Raw genomic sequence first — 17,619 nt, 5'->3', positions numbered from 1 at the left:
CGTGGGAAGAGGAGGGAATAGTTTGTTAGTTTATCATACAATTACAATACGTGTACAATTTTACGATGACATAAAATGAATGGGAGGAGAGAGGGCGGTCAGGACTGTTTCAGACACTAAAGATGAGCACTAATACCAGCGTGTTGATGTACAAGATGTGTGGGATACCAGTGTTCAAGATCCAACTTGTTCGTGGTCATGATGAACGTACATGTACAGCTTTGAACATTAATACACTGATGGACAAACAGACCTACAGATAAAGAAAGGAATTCTAAAATAACCACCAAATCATGATCAGACAATCAGATCTGTCATAAACAAGGATACATCATCCAATCCCTTATCAACCTGTCCTTTACCTGCCAACCCCATCCTGAGTTTAATCACGCAGTATTAAGGACGGGAAACTCCACAAGAAATCAGCGTGGGACAAAGATAAAGGAGTCCTGCTATGGAAGAGAGGCTTAGAGCATCCTGTTCTTCTAATTTCACTTCCTGTCTCTCTCTCTCTCTCTCTCTCTCTCTCTCTCTCTCTCTCTCTCTATACCTCTCTCTCTCTATCTCTCTCTGTCTCTTCCTCTCTATACCTCTCTCTCTCTATCTCTATACCTCTCTCCCTCTCTCTCTCTTTCTCTATACCTCTCTCTGTCTCTCTCTCTCTCTCTCAATACCTCTCTCCCTCTCTCCCTCTCTCTCTCTCTGTCTCTCTCTCTATACCTCTCTCCCTCTCTCTCTCTCTCTCGCTGTCTCTCTGTCTGTCTCTCTCTCTCTCTCTATATACCTCTCTCTCTCTCTCTCTCTCTCTCTATACCTCTCTCTCTCCCTCTCTCTCTCTCTGTCTCTCTCTCTATACCTCTCTATACCCCTCTCTCTCTCTCTATACCTCTCTCTCTCTCTCTGTCTCTCTCTCTCTCTGTCTGTCTCTCTCTCTATACCTCTCTCTCTCTCTCTATACCCCTCTCTGTCTCTCTCTCTATACGCCTCTCTGTCTCTCTCTCTATACCTCTCTCTCGCTCTCTCTCTCTATACCTCTCTCTGTCTCTGTCTCTCTCTCTCTCTCTCTATACCTCTCTCTCTCTCTCTGTCTCTCTCTCTCTCTCTGTCTGTCTCTCTCTCTATACCTCTCTCTCTCTCTCTATACTCCTCTCTGTCTCTCTCTCTATACGCCTCTCTGTCTCTCTCTCTATACCTCTCTCTCGCTCTCTCTCTCTATACCTCTCTCTGTCTCTGTCTCTCTCTCTCTCTCTCTCTGTCTCTCTCTCTCCCTCTCTCTCTCTCTCTCTCTCTCTCTTACTGTATCAGCCTCATTGCATCAGTCATCAGCTCACCCAGACCACTCACAGACTAATATTCAATTACAAGAAAAGAACTGACGTGGGTGTGTTTGTGTGTAGGGAGGGTTAATGCTATTTACTGGTCATGTTCAACGCTAATTGCTAGCATCCGCCAGAGGAGCTTTATGAATGAATCTAATACGTTTTTTTTAACTATGTTAGTGAAAATACATGGACTCCAGAATCCAGATCAGGGTAATATAATGTTAGGCCGTGTGTAACCCCTCGTGTCATAACAGATTTCTTTCACAACAGCTTTTTGAGCCGATTGATTCGGGCCGGACTGGTACCAAAATTGTAGTCCACCTTTGGACATCGAGCCCCCTGATTAGCCGAGATTGGTCAACAGGATTGTGGGTTTTGCGGTGCTACACAGTACGGCATACTGTATTTCTCCCCCTTACGTAACTACAATACCCAACATTCCATAGGGCTCAGTCAGTGTGCGACGGGTCAACAGAAGCATGGAGATACAGTAGGTCAATGGGATTGTGGGTTCTGTGGCGCTACAAAACAGCTTACTGTATTCCATCAACCAGACTATTAGTCTAATGTAACTACAGTACCCAACATTCCATAGGGCTCAGTGAGTGCGACGGGTCAACAACCTCGGATCCGGACCAGAGGGACTTTCAGGACTGAGATGAACATGTTTTCGAGAGCAACGTTGTACCAACACCAATCCAACACTCTGACTTTAACGTCGGCCGTCAGAGCACAGTCGTGTTCATGTGCTGTGTGCATATAGCTGAACAGAATGTGAGGTTCTCGTCAGAGACTGTAGAAAGGTGGGGAGGTGATCTGAGGTTGTATTTAGGTTCTAGTCAGACAATGTAGAAAGAGAGGTGAGGTTCTAGTCAGGTTCTAGTCACACAATGTAGAAAGAGAGGGGAGGTTCTAGTCAGGTTCTAGTCACACAATGTAGAAAGAGAGGGGAGGTTCTAGTCACACAATGTAGAAAGAGAGGGGAGGTTCTAGTCAGGTTCTAGTCACACAATGTAGAAAGAGAGGGGAGGCGAAAGTTGAGGTTCTACTAAGGTTCTGGTGAGGTTCTAGGTTCAGACACGTACCCTGAAGAGCTTCCTGCACTCCTGGATCATGTGTGCCAGGCCGGTGGTGGCGGCCAGGTTCTCGTTGAGGTCCCTCTGGTCAGGTTTACCCAGCGGCTGCTTCCTGTTCATCCCCCTATCACAACACACCAGGAAGACAAACACACAGGACAGTTAGTCATGTCCACTTAGGACAGTTAGTCATGTCCACTAGTGAAACAGAAAGAGGAGAGGAAAGAAAGAGAGAGGACAGAGGAGAAGAAGACAATCTGTCATAAGGTTTGATGTAACCCCCTATACAGACTCTCTTTCCCTCAGTTCTCTCTCTCGCTTCCTCTCTTCCTCCCCCCTCTCTCCTTCCCCTACATACAGTAACATCCTGCTCTATAGCTAGAATTTGTCTGCCTCTCCTCCTCTCATGTTGGTGTGAGGCTGGGCAGCGTATTACAATACATGGTCATATATACTGAGTCAAGACAAAAAAAGGAGATAGGGTTGGTCACTCACACACACTCACACTCTTTCATACTCTCTCACGCTCTCTCTCTCTCTCACACACACACACACACTCACACACACAGACAGACAGAAAGGAGATATAGGGTTGGTCACTCACACACTCTCACACTCTTTCATACTCTCTCACGCTCTCTCACGCTCTCTCTCTCTATCTTTCTCTCTCTCACACACACACACACACACACACACACACACACACACACACTCATACTCTCTCACGCTCTCTCACGCTCTCTCTCTCTATCTTTCTCTCTCTCTCTCTCTCTCTCTCACACACACACACACACACACACACACACACTTTCATACTCTCTCACGCTCTCTCACGCTCTCTCTATCTTTCTCTCTCTCTCTCTCACACACACACACACACACACACACACACACACACACACACACACACACACACACACACACACACACACACACACACAGAAAGGAGATAGGCTTGGTAAAGGTGCACAACACAGGCACGCACAAGTAGGTACACGCACGGCGGCACATGCACACACACACACACATACACCCTCTCCTAGTTCCCCACAACACCCCAACCCTGCCCACCGTGGCGAGGAGCTCTCCTTGCGTCTCAGCGTGTTAAGGTGGAAGAGCGAAGGCGCCAGGCAGACGGCCAGGTTGGCGCAGGTCATCTGGTTCTCTGCCACGGCGGCGGTGACGTCACTCAGCAGGCACAGGAGGGTCTGCAGCGCCTCGCGGCTCTCGTCTGGCAGCAGCAGCACGGCCGCTCGCGTAGCCTGAAGACGCAGCTCCTTGGGCATGTCTGAGGGAATCACATTCAGTTCAACTCAGTTCTGTTCAGTTCAATTCAGTTTGGTTCAGTTCAATTAAGTTCAATTCAGTTTGGTTCAGTTCAATTAAGTTCAATTCAGCTCAATTTAAAAACATTATTTTGTTGAATTTTGACCAGATGGAAAATGGTCTCACATACAAGGTTTATCATGAATTCCAGACAGCCAGGTACTGTATTCCTGCTTTTCTTATTGTAGTGCTGTATGATGACTATATTGTACCAGTAAATGATATTTTGTTTTAATGAACTAATAAACTTGATTGGTGGATTCCAAGAGGGCATTTGACATTGTTTTACTGTAATTACATTGTACAGTTTAATGCCAGCAGACTGTCAATGATATTGATTTATATTCAATAATTAACTTTAACTAGCTAAAAAAAACACAAATGTTCTAGTGAGTCATGGAGCGCTGTGGCAGAGGAGAGAGAGAGTGTGTACCACCACAGCATCTGATATTTCCTGTTTGCTTTCTTTCCACAATATCTCTCTCTCTCTCTCTCTCTCTCTCTCTCTCTCTCTCTCTCTCTCTCTCTCTCTCTCTCTCTCTCTCTCTCTCTCTCCCTCCCTCCCTCCCTCCCTCCCTCCCGGGCTGACAGACATGCACCTACAGCTTTTTGTGAGGCTGTGTGTGTTCCCCTTCCATCTCCACATTATCTTAGATGAATGTGTGTATTTATTATGGGTGTTAATACCTGTCAATGTTAAGTGTGTGTGTGTGTGTGTGTGTGTGTGTGTGTGTGTATGTGTGTGTGTGTGTGCATTATATAGGTCTACGTGTGTGTGTGTGTGTGTGTGTGGGGGGGGGGGTTGTGTGTGTGCATTATATAGGTCTACGTGTGTGTATGTGTGTGTGTGTCTCTCTCTCTGTTCTTACATTGGTAGATCTGCAGGAAGGTCTCAGACAGTTTGCTGGTGAGTAGCGGCTCTGGAAGGTCCCGGAAATACTGCTTCAGCATGTCGGCCACGTCGTAAGCTGATTGGCCCTCGTAACTGACTCCGCCTCCGTCGGCACCGCACGTTTCGTTCATCTGACGGAGCGCCTGAATACGTGATTTAACCCCCGACTTCCTGAAGAGACCCACCTGGAAGGGTAAAGAGAGAGAGACAGAGAGGGGGAGGGAGAGAGAGAGAGAGATAGAGACAGAGAGGGGGAGGGAGAGAGAGAGAGATAGAGACAGAGAGGGGGAGGGAGAGGGGGAGAGATAGAGACAGAGAGGGGGAGGGGAGAGGGGGAGATAGAGAGGGGGAGGGAGAGAGAGAGAGAGATAGAGACAGAGAGGGGGAGGGAGAGAGAGAGAGATAGAGACAGAGAGGGGGAGGGAGAGGGGGAGAGATAGAGACAGAGAGGGGGAGGGGAGAGGGGGAGATAGAGAGGGGGAGGGAGAGAGAGAGAGAGATAGAGACAGAGAGGGGGAGGGGAGAGGGGGAGAGATAGAGACAGAGAGGGGGAGGGGAGAGGGGGAGACAGAGAGGGGGAGACAGAGAGGGGAAGGGAGAGAAAAGGGGGAAAGAGAGATTGTTGATGTCATTTTTTATTACCTGGATCAAGATCTAATGAGTTATCAATTCAAACCCACATTCTCATCGTTTGCTATTTTGATTGAATAAGGGGCCCATTGTCAGTGTGTAGGTTGGTGGTTACATCACAATGGTATTCAGTGTATTTTTAAGACGATGCACGTCCCAAATGGCACCTGATTCCCTATAGGCCCTGGTCAGAAGTAGTGGACTAGAAAGGGAATAGGGTGCCATTTGGTTTGGGACACAGCCCATGAAATCCATTAGAATTCTTGAGGAGAGGGTTCTTTCTGTTGGACTTAATCAATGTTCTTTTAAAGTTAATGGTTTTACAAAATGGCTGCCATCTGGGAGGAAAAAGAGCTCTGGCTTGAGGAGACGAAATACTTTCCGTGAGCTTTCACCATTTCAAACAGAGGCCTGTTGTCCAGTTTAGGAGAGCATGCCATCCCTCATTCTCTCTTCCATTCCTCCATCCCTCCCTCTCTCTCTCGCGCTCTCTGTCACCATAGCAATCCCTTGGCTCTGTCTCTCTCTTTCTTAAACAGACTGACAAAGGTGACTAAACAGCTGGAAACGTTTGACTCTCCCCAGGCCTTCCTGTCTCCCAAACACAGTATGTGAGGCCTCAAAACTGAGGATTCTTCCAGGGAAATATACAACTACTGTATGCAACCAGGAGACTAAATAAAGAGATAGAGGGGGCTTGGGGAGACAGACAGACAGACAGACAGACAGACAGACAGACAGACAGACAGACAGACAGACAGACAGACAGACAGACAGACAGACAGACAGAGAGGTAGACAGACAGACAGACAGGCAGACAGGCAGACAGGCAGACAGGTGGACAGACAGAGAGGTAGACAGACAGACAGACAGGTGGACAGGTTAGACAGACAGAGAGGTAGACAGACAGAGAGGTAGACAGACAGACAGACAGACAGACAGACAGACAGACAGACAGACAGACAGACAGACAGACAGACAGACAGACAGAGAGATAGGTAGGTAGACAGACAGACAGACAGACAGAGAGAGAGGTAGACAGACAGAGAGGTAGACAGACAGACAGACAGACAGACAGACAGACAGACAGACAGACAGACAGACAGACAGACAGACAGACAGACAGATAGGTAGGTAGACAGACAGACAGACAGACAGACAGAGAGAGAGGTAGACAGACAGAGAGGTAGACAGACAGACAGACAGACAGACAGACAGACAGACAGACAGACAGACAGACAGACAGACAGACAGACAGACAGACAGACAGACAGACAGAGAGAGAGATAGGTAGGTAGACAGACAGACAGACAGACAGAGAGAGAGGTAGACAGACAGAGAGGTAGACAGACCGTCTGTACCTGGTCTAAACATTGGCTGCGTAGATAGCGCATGGCCTGTTGAATGCTCTGGGGCAGGGGTTGACCCGTACGCTGGACGTTCAGCAGCAGAGGCACGCCAAACACATTCCGGTCTTTGTAGTCCCGCACCTTGATCCGCTTCATAAACTTCGGCACAGCCCTGCAACCCACACACAACACACACACATAGAGGGACAGGTTAAAATAGCCAATAACAACACACACACACAGAACATATACACACACGCACACAGAACAGACACACGTACGCACGCTCACACAAACGAGTGTACTCACACACACACACATGGTTTTGCAACAGGAGTAAAGTAGGTGTTGGACTTTGACCTCTGTCCCTGTCCTCTGTCACTGTACTAACAAAGCATCGGTAACATTGTACATGTCCACTACAGAAAGCAGCCAACATGATGACTACCACACACAGCAAACTACAACACTCAATCCAACCGCTTCTGCTACTCTGGTCCTGGACGGACGGCTACTCGGTGTATGTGTCTGTGTGCAGGGTTTCATTCCAGCCCAACTGTAATACACCTGCCGTGTGTGCAGGGTTTCATTCCAGCCCAACAGTAATACACCTGCCGTGTGTGCATCGTTTCATTCCAGCCCAACAGTAATACACCTGCAGCGTTGTGGAGGCAGGAACAACAGCTCTCCAGGACTGGAGCTAGAGAAGCCTGTACTGTTTAATCAGACAGGATTTGACAGTATAGGGTCCTTCAGACCTGCACCTACAAGGCCACAGGATATTGTTAATGAGAATTGGTTCCCAACTGACAAACCTAATGAATAAAGGTTGAAGACTAAACAAATGGAAAGAGCAGTAGTTTACTGCTACGCTGAATCACCAACGCTAACATTAGCATTAGCACATGTCACGCTACCACCTAGCTACGGTGGGGGTTTTGTGTGGGTTCTGCAGAAGCCTAGCTTTCTCCCAGTTTATGACAGGGAGGATAAACCCAAAGACAATAGAAACCGGGAGGGAGGAGGAGAAGGGAGGAGAGGGTAAGGGGGGGGGGGGGGGGGGGGGGGTCGTAATGGTGTAAACATCCGCATCCGCACTTTGTGTTTGTGCCTCAAGCCCCTAATACTGACCATGTCACTGTGTGTGTGTGTGTGTGTTTGTGCCTCAAGCCCCTAACACTGACCATGTCACTGTGTGTGTGTGTGTGTGTGTGTGTGTGTGTGTGTGTGTGTGTTTGTGCCTCAAGCCCCTAACACTGACCATGTCACTGTGTGTGTGTGTGTGTGTGTGTTTGTGCCTCAAGCCCCTAACACTGACCATGTCACTGTGTGTGTGTGTGTGTGTGTGTGTGTGTGTGTTTGTGCCTCAAGCCCCTAACACTGACCATGTCACTGTGTGTGTGTGTGTGTGTGTGTGTGTGTGTGTGTGTGTGTGTGTGTGTGTGTGTGTGTGTGTGTGTGTGTGTGTTTGTGCCTCAAGCCCCTAACACTCACCATGCCACTGTGTGTGTGTGTGTGTGTGTGTGTGTGTCTGAATGTCAGGTGTTCTACCGCTCTCCGGGATGGTATAATGGTTTTTACAAGAGCACACATGTTTATGGGTGTGTATGTATCGTGTGCTTTTAAGTGTGTGTGTGTGTGCTACTCGCTTCTCAGAAGAATGACCACAGCTTGGTAAATGAGAAGGGAACATGCTACGATCCCAGAAGGGAATTCTGGGTATGTGCAGCCAAGCCTCCAGCTCAAAAATCAAAAGGTCTCAGTGATTAAAAGACCTGACATAAGCCTGCCATAACCCTGTCGTAAGCCTGTCATAACCCTTTCTCTGCCCCTGCCACCCTGGAGAAGGCGTGGAACCTCTCTGACTCATTGAAGCTGGGTGGGGTGAAGACAAGCACAGCACTATACAGAGATTTGAGGTGAGGCTCGAGCTATTTGCTTTGTCCAGATCATGAAGCTAGGTTAGATAAGAAGATGGAGGGAGGGAGAGGTGGAGAGAGAGAGAGAGAGAGAGTAAATTAGAGAGAGAGAGAGAGAGAGAGAGAGAGAGAGAGAGAGAGAGAGAGTAAATTAGATAGAGAGAGAGAGAGAGAGAGAGAGAGAGAGAGAGAGAGAGAGAGAGTAAATTAGATAGAGAGAGAGAGAGAGACAGACAGACAGACAGACAGACAGACAGACAGACAGACAGACAGACAGACAGACAGAGTTACGGTGAGGGATAGAGAAATAGAAAAGGGAGATTGACAGAGAGAAAAGAGATAGAATTCCATGTAAGAGAATGATAGAAGAATACATCCCCTGGTCTGCAGTCTCAACAGTCCTCACAGACATCCCCAGAAGGAGGAGACACCAAAGGGGATACTGAGTGACATTGCACAATCTCGAACCAGTGGCCATAATCTATAATTGCATGATGGAGAGGGGGGGGGGGGGGGGGGGGTGTTCGGTCATTTCGGTAATTGTCGAGGACTGGGCCTACAGACTCGGCCTCCAGGTCTTCATTTTAACAGCCTGTGCGTGTGAACTCTGTGATTGCCCCCGTCAAAAGATGACAACGTATACCAGTGCACCAGCAATTAGCTAGCCTGGGAAAAGAATGTTGAAACCCCCCTTACGTTCTGCTATCTCTGGGAGAAGAGTGGGAGGAATTCCAACTAGAGGAAAAATAGAGCCTATGATTGTTGTGGTTGTCTATTTGTTTGTAGGCCTAGGCTTCAACTAGCGCTTCAACTAGCGCTATCGGAGCAGCATGCTATAGGCTATAGGCTATAGGCTAACAAGGGTTTTTATACATACACTCAATATCATTTTTGGGGGCCTGCATTTTCAGCTGTTTTCGTGTGAGACCTCGTGTGAGAAAAAATTCCAATGTGTTTGCCACAAACTCCAAGTCTTATGAACCTTAACTAATCAAAATGGCCGCCGCCGACTCACCAGCTGAAGCCGTGTTTGTTGGTGGGGGTGTGTTTCTCCAGGAGGGCTGTAAGCTGGAGCAGGCAGAGCTTCTGGAGCAGGTTCATCTGCAGTACTGACTGGCAGCCCATCTGCCGCTGGGCCCAGGAGTGACTGGGCCGGTGGGAGGCCTGGAAACTGGGCCAGCGCAGTTTCTGAGGCCTTGGGTAGAGACAAATATATGTATTAACCTAATATATTGCACAGCAAACAGAGAAATACTATCAGGCTATCAGAAGCACAATGAAACTTCAAAATACAAAAGCACAAATGTTTGCAAAGAATTTCATATAAATATATATCAAATATGTGTGTAAAATATACAAGTCAAAAATAAACAAAACACACAAGTATTCACACACAGAGACATATAGGAGAAGATACGTCTTCATCATTTTCAGAACTTGACCAGAGGTCATAAAGCCCTCTCCTCTGACAAGGTAACTAGCAGGACATCCATCCAGACGAGTCCTATGACCCCTGTGTTAAGAGATGCTCACTGGGATAACAGGGATTGATCGAGCCCAGAGGATCCCAACTCCGTTCCTCCAGTAGAAGTACACATTTTTATTGTGGCCCTGGACAAACACACCTGATTCAACTAGTCAACTAATCATCAGGCCCACAATGAGTTGAACCAGGTTTGTCCAATGCTACAACAAAACCAGGTGCTTATGGGGGAACTCAGGGACTGGAGTTGGGAAGCACTGGTCTCGCCTGGCTGTCAGCGGCTATGGGAGCATCGGAAACCTTCTGGAATTCTGCCTGTGGATTCCTGAGGGAATGGCTGCATCGTCGCGGAGACGGATCGGCATTCCCGAGATCCGAGCTATTCACTGCACCTCATCGCCGTGACAGCCGGTTACGTAAGGGTCAGGGCTGGGAGAGTCGTCTCAACTTGTCCACTCTGTCTGTGTGTTTCTCCCTCCATCTGACTTTATTTCTGTCTCTGTATGTACCTCTACCCATATTTATTTCTCTTTCTGTACCTTTACCCATCTCTCTCTTTCTCTTTCTGTACCTCTACCCATATCTCTCTTTCTCTTTCTGTACCTCTACCCATCTCTTTCTTTCTCTTTCTGTACCTTTACCCATCTCTCTCTTTCTCTTTCTGTACCTCTACCCATCACTCTCTTTCTCTTTCTGTACCTCTACCCATCTCTTTCTTTCTCTTTCTGTACCTCTACCCATCTCTTTCTTTCTCTTTCTGTACCTCTACCCATCTCTCTCTTTCTCTTTCTGTACCTCTACCCATATCTCTCTTTCTGTACCTCTATCCATATCTCTCTTTCTCTTTATGTACCTCTACCCATCTCTCTCTTTCTCTTTCTGTACCTCTACCCATATCTCTATCTCTTTCTGTACCTCTACCCATCTCTCTATCTCTTTATGTACCTCTACCCATCTCTCTCTTTCTCTTTCTGTACCTCTACCCATCTCTCTCTTTCTGTACCTCTACCCATCTCTCTTTCTCTTTCTGTACCTCTACCCATCTCTCTCTTTCTGTACCTCTACCCATATCTCTCTTTCTGTACCTCTACCCATATCTCTTTCTCTTTCTGTACCTCTACCCATCTCTCTCTTTCTGTACCTCTACCCATCTCTCTCTTTCTGTACCTCTACCCATATCTCTATCTCTTTCTGTACCTCTACCCATCTCTCGTTCTCTTTCTGTACCTCTACCCATCTCTCTCTTTCTCTTTCTGTACCTCTACCCATCTCTCTCTTTCTGTACCTCTACCCATCTCTCTTTCACTTTCTGTACCTCTACCCATCTCTCTCTTTCTGTACCTCTACCCAACTCTCTTTCTCTTTCTGTACCTCTACCCATCTCTCTCTTTCTGTACCTCTACCCATATCTCTTTCTCTTTCTGTACCTCTACCCATCTCTCTCTTTCTGTACCTCTACCCATATCTCTATCTCTTTCTGTACCTCTACCCATATCTCTCTTTCTCTTTCTGTACCTCTACCCATATCTCTCCTTCTCTTTCTGTACCTCTACCCATATCTCTCTTTATGTACCTCTATCCATATCTCTCTTTCTCTTTCTGTACCTCTACCCATATCTCTCTTTATGTACCTCTATCCATATCTCTATTTCTCTTTCTGTACCTCTACCCATCTCTCTCTTTCTGTACCTCTACCCATATCTCTATCTCTTTCTGTACCTCTACCCATATCTCTCTTTCTCTTTCTGTACCTCTACCCATCTCTCTCCTTCTCTTTCTGTACCTCTACCCATATCTCTCTTTATGTACCTCTACCCATATCTCTCTTTATGTACCTCTACCCATATCTCTCTTTCTCTTTCTGTACCTCTACCCATCTCTCTCCTTCTCTTTCTGTACCTCTACCCATATCTCTCTTTATGTACCTCTATCCATATCTCTCTTTCTCTTTCTGTACCTCTATCCATATCTCTCTTTCTCTTTATGTACCTCTACCCATCTCTCTCTTTCTCTTTCTGTACCTCTACCCATATCTCTATCTCTTTCTGTACCTCTACCCATCTCTCTATCTCTTTATGTACCTCTACCCATCTCTCTCTTTCTCTTTCTGTACCTCTACCCATCTCTCTCTTTCTGTACCTCTACCCATCTCTCTTTCTCTTTCTGTACCTCTACCCATCTCTCTCTTTCTGTACCTCTACCCATATCTCTCTTTCTGTACCTCTACCCATATCTCTTTCTCTTTCTGTACCTCTACCCATCTCTCTCTTTCTGTACCTCTACCCATCTCTCTCTTTCTGTACCTCTACCCATATCTCTATCTCTTTCTGTACCTCTACCCATCTCTCGTTCTCTTTCTGTACCTCTACCCATCTCTCTCTTTCTCTTTCTGTACCTCTACCCATCTCTCTCTTTCTGTACCTCTACCCATCTCTCTTTCACTTTCTGTACCTCTACCCATCTCTCTCTTTCTGTACCTCTACCCAACTCTCTTTCTCTTTCTGTACCTCTACCCATCTCTCTCTTTCTGTACCTCTACCCATATCTCTTTCTCTTTCTGTACCTCTACCCATCTCTCTCTTTCTGTACCTCTACCCATATCTCTATCTCTTTCTGTACCTCTACCCATATCTCTCTTTCTCTTTCGGTACCTCTACCCATATCTCTCCTTCTCTTTCTGTACCTCTACCCATATCTCTCTTTATGTACCTCTATCCATATCTCTCTTTCTCTTTCTGTACCTCTACCCATATCTCTCTTTATGTACCTCTATCCATATCTCTCTTTCTCTTTCTGTACCTCTACCCATCTCTCTCTTTCTGTACCTCTACCCATATCTCTATCTCTTTCTGTACCTCTACCCATATCTCTCTTTCTCTTTCTGTACCTCTACCCATCTCTCTCCTTCTCTTTCTGTACCTCTACCCATATCTCTCTTTATGTACCTCTACCCATATCTCTCTTTATGTACCTCTACCCATATCTCTCTTTCTCTTTCTGTACCTCTACCCATCTCTCTCCTTCTCTTTCTGTACCTCTACCCATATCTCTCTTTATGTACCTCTATCCATATCTCTCTTTCTCTTTCTGTACCTCTATCCATATCTCTCTTTCTCTTTATGTACCTCTACCCATCTCTCTCTTTCTCTTTCTGTACCTCTACCCATATCTCTATCTCTTTCTGTACCTCTACCCATCTCTCTATCTCTTTATGTACCTCTACCCATCTCTCTCTTTCTCTTTCTGTACCTCTACCCATCTCTCTCTTTCTGTACCTCTACCCATCTCTCTTTCTCTTTCTGTACCTCTACCCATCTCTCTCTTTCTGTACCTCTACCCATATCTCTCTTTCTGTACCTCTACCCATATCTCTTTCTCTTTCTGTACCTCTACCCATCTCTCTCTTTCTGTACCTCTACCCATCTCTCTCTTTCTGTACCTCTACCCATATCTCTATCTCTTTCTGTACCTCTACCCATCTCTCGTTCTCTTTCTGTACCTCTACCCATCTCTCTCTTTCTCTTTCTGTACCTCTACCCATCTCTCTCTTTCTGTACCTCTACCCATCTCTCTTTCACTTTCTGTACCTCTACCCATCTCTCTCTTTCTGTACCTCTACCCAACTCTCTTTCTCTTTCTGTACCTCTACCCATCTCTCTCTTTCTGTACCTCTACCCATATCTCTTTCTCTTTCTGTACCTCTACCCATCTCTCTCTTTCTGTACCTCTACCCATATCTCTATCTCTTTCTGTACCTCTACCCATATCTCTCTTTCTCTTTCTGTACCTCTACCCATCTCTCTCCTTCTCTTTCTGTACCTCTACCCATATCTCTCTTTATGTACCTCTATCCATATCTCTGTTTCTCTTTCTGTACCTCTACCCATATCTCTCTTTATGTACCTCTATCCATATCTCTCTTTCTCTTTCTGTACCTCTACCCATCTCTCTCTTTCTGTACCTCTACCCATATCTCTATCTCTTTCTGTACCTCTACCCATATCTCTCTTTCTCTTTCTGTACCTCTACCCATCTCTCTCCTTCTCTTTCTGTACCTCTACCCATATCTCTCTTTATGTACCTCTACCCATATCTCTCTTTATGTACCTCTACCCATATCTCTCTTTCTCTTTCTGTACCTCTACCCATCTCTCTCCTTCTCTTTCTGTACCTCTACCCATATCTCTCTTTATGTACCTCTACCCATATCTCTCTTTCTCTTTCTGTACCTCTATCCATATCTCTCTTTCTCTTTATGTACCTCTACCCATCTCTCTCTTTCTCTTTCTGTACCTCTACCCATATCTCTATCTCTTTCTGTACCTCTACCCATCTCTCTATCTCTTTATGTACCTCTACCCATCTCTCTCTTTCTCTTTCTGTACCTCTACCCATCTCTCTCTTTCTGTACCTCTACCCATCTCTCTTTCTCTTTCTGTACCTCTACCCATCTCTCTCTTTCTGTACCTCTGCCCATCTCTCTTTCTCTTTCTGTACCTCTACCCATAGCTCTCTTTCTCTTTCTGTACCTCTACCCATCTCTCTCCTTCTCTTTCTGTACCTCTACCCATATCTCTCTTTATGTACCTCTACCCATATCTCTCTTTCTCTTTCTGTACCTCTACCCATCTCTCTCCTTCTCTTTCTGTACCTCTACCCATATCTCTCTTTATGTACCTCTATCCATATCTCTCTTTCTCTTTCTGTACCTCTATCCATATCTCTCTTTCTCTTTATGTACCTCTACCCATCTCTCTCTTTCTCTTTCTGTACCTCTACCCATATCTCTATCTCTTTCTGTACCTCTACCCATCTCTCTATCTCTTTATGTACCTCTACCCATCTCTCTCTTTCTCTTTCTGTACCTCTACCCATCTCTCTCTTTCTGTACCTCTACCCATCTCTCTTTCTCTTTCTGTACCTCTACCCATCTCTCTCTTTCTGTACCTCTACCCATATCTCTCTTTCTGTACCTCTACCCATATCTCTTTCTCTTTCTGTACCTCTACCCATCTCTCTCTTTCTGTACCTCTACCCATCTCTCTCTTTCTGTACCTCTACCCATATCTCTATCTCTTTCTGTACCTCTACCCATCTCTCGTTCTCTTTCTGTACCTCTACCCATCTCTCTCTTTCTCTTTCTGTACCTCTACCCATCTCTCTCTTTCTGTACCTCTACCCATCTCTCTTTCACTTTCTGTACCTCTACCCATCTCTCTCTTTCTGTACCTCTACCCAACTCTCTTTCTCTTTCTGTACCTCTACCCATCTCTCTCTTTCTGTACCTCTACCCATATCTCTTTCTCTTTCTGTACCTCTACCCATCTCTCTCTTTCTGTACCTCTACCCATATCTCTATCTCTTTCTGTACCTCTACCCATATCTCTCTTTCTCTTTCTGTACCTCTACCCATATCTCTCCTTCTCTTTCTGTACCTCTACCCATATCTCTCTTTATGTACCTCTATCCATATCTCTCTTTCTCTTTCTGTACCTCTACCCATATCTCTCTTTATGTACCTCTATCCATATCTCTCTTTCTCTTTCTGTACCTCTACCCATCTCTCTCTTTCTGTACCTCTACCCATATCTCTATCTCTTTCTGTACCTCTACCCATATCTCTCTTTCTCTTTCTGTACCTCTACCCATCTCTCTCCTTCTCTTTCTGTACCTCTACCCATATCTCTCTTTATGTACCTCTACCCATATCTCTCTTTATGTACCTCTACCCATATCTCTCTTTCTCTTTCTGTACCTCTACCCATCTCTCTCCTTCTCTTTCTGTACCTCTACCCATATCTCTCTTTATGTACCTCTATCCATATCTCTCTTTCTCTTTCTGTACCTCTATCCATATCTCTCTTTCTCTTTATGTACCTCTACCCATCTCTCTCTTTCTCTTTCTGTACCTCTACCCATATCTCTATCTCTTTCTGTACCTCTACCCATCTCTCTATCTCTTTATGTACCTCTACCCATCTCTCTCTTTCTCTTTCTGTACCTCTACCCATCTCTCTCTTTCTGTACCTCTACCCATCTCTCTTTCTCTTTCTGTACCTCTACCCATCTCTCTCTTTCTGTACCTCTACCCATATCTCTCTTTCTGTACCTCTACCCATATCTCTTTCTCTTTCTGTACCTCTACCCATCTCTCTCTTTCTGTACCTCTACCCATCTCTCTCTTTCTGTACCTCTACCCATATCTCTATCTCTTTCTGTACCTCTACCCATCTCTCGTTCTCTTTCTGTACCTCTACCCATCTCTCTCTTTCTCTTTCTGTACCTCTACCCATCTCTCTCTTTCTGTACCTCTACCCATCTCTCTTTCACTTTCTGTACCTCTACCCATCTCTCTCTTTCTGTACCTCTACCCAACTCTCTTTCTCTTTCTGTACCTCTACCCATCTCTCTCTTTCTGTACCTCTACCCATATCTCTTTCTCTTTCTGTACCTCTACCCATCTCTCTCTTTCTGTACCTCTACCCATATCTCTATCTCTTTCTGTACCTCTACCCATATCTCTCTTTCTCTTTCTGTACCTCTACCCATCTCTCTCCTTCTCTTTCTGTACCTCTACCCATATCTCTCTTTATGTACCTCTATCCATATCTCTGTTTCTCTTTCTGTACCTCTACCCATATCTCTCTTTATGTACCTCTATCCATATCTCTCTTTCTCTTTCTGTACCTCTACCCATCTCTCTCTTTCTGTACCTCTACCCATATCTCTATCTCTTTCTGTACCTCTACCCATATCTCTCTTTCTCTTTCTGTACCTCTACCCATCTCTCTCCTTCTCTTTCTGTACCTCTACCCATATCTCTCTTTATGTACCTCTACCCATATCTCTCTTTATGTACCTCTACCCATATCTCTCTTTCTCTTTCTGTACCTCTACCCATCTCTCTCCTTCTCTTTCTGTACCTCTACCCATATCTCTCTTTATGTACCTCTACCCATATCTCTCTTTCTCTTTCTGTACCTCTATCCATATCTCTCTTTCTCTTTATGTACCTCTACCCATCTCTCTCTTTCTCTTTCTGTACCTCTACCCATATCTCTATCTCTTTCTGTACCTCTACCCATCTCTCTATCTCTTTATGTACCTCTACCCATCTCTCTCTTTCTCTTTCTGTACCTCTACCCATCTCTCTCTTTCTGTACCTCTACCCATCTCTCTTTCTCTTTCTGTACCTCTACCCATCTCTCTCTTTCTGTACCTCTACCCATATCTCTCTTTATGTACCTCTACCCATATCTCTCTTTCTCTTTCTGTACCTCTACCCATCTCTCTCCTTCTCTTTCTGTACCTCTACCCATATCTCTCTTTATGTACCTCTATCCATATCTCTCTTTCTCTTTCTGTACCTCTATCCATATCTCTCTTTCTCTTTATGTACCTCTACCCATCTCTCTCTTTCTCTTTCTGTACCTCTACCCATATCTCTATCTCTTTCTGTACCTCTACCCATCTCTCTATCTCTTTATGTACCTCCACCCATCTCTCTCTTTCTCTTTCTGTACCTCTACCCATCTCTCTCTTTCTGTACCTCTACCCATCTCTCTTTCTCTTTCTGTACCTCTACCCATCTCTCTCTTTCTGTACCTCTGCCCATCTCTCTT

The 17,619-nt window shown here is 45.6% G+C and overlaps 1 protein-coding gene across 2 annotated transcripts in view; it reads right to left on the bottom strand.

Moving 5' to 3' along the window:
* LOC110510959 (rho GTPase-activating protein 7) overlaps positions 1-17,619 on the bottom strand; it is a 164,752-nt gene that overhangs the window by 5,070 nt on the left and 142,063 nt on the right. For both annotated transcript variants that reach the window (XM_036953903.1, XM_036953904.1), the window contains 5 exons: positions 9,530-9,709; positions 6,608-6,767; positions 4,594-4,801; positions 3,470-3,686; positions 2,408-2,522 (listed from right to left, as the gene is read on the bottom strand). In XM_036953903.1, the coding sequence (XP_036809798.1) occupies positions 2,408-2,522; positions 3,470-3,686; positions 4,594-4,801; positions 6,608-6,767; positions 9,530-9,709 (880 nt within the window). The remainder of the gene's footprint in view (positions 1-2,407; positions 2,523-3,469; positions 3,687-4,593; positions 4,802-6,607; positions 6,768-9,529; positions 9,710-17,619) is intronic.

Source organism: Oncorhynchus mykiss, chromosome 19 (assembly GCF_013265735.2).
Source record: "Oncorhynchus mykiss isolate Arlee chromosome 19, USDA_OmykA_1.1, whole genome shotgun sequence".
In the NCBI taxonomy this organism is placed as follows: Eukaryota; Metazoa; Chordata; class Actinopteri; order Salmoniformes; family Salmonidae; genus Oncorhynchus; species Oncorhynchus mykiss.
This window is presented reverse-complemented; position numbering and strand designations above follow the sequence as displayed.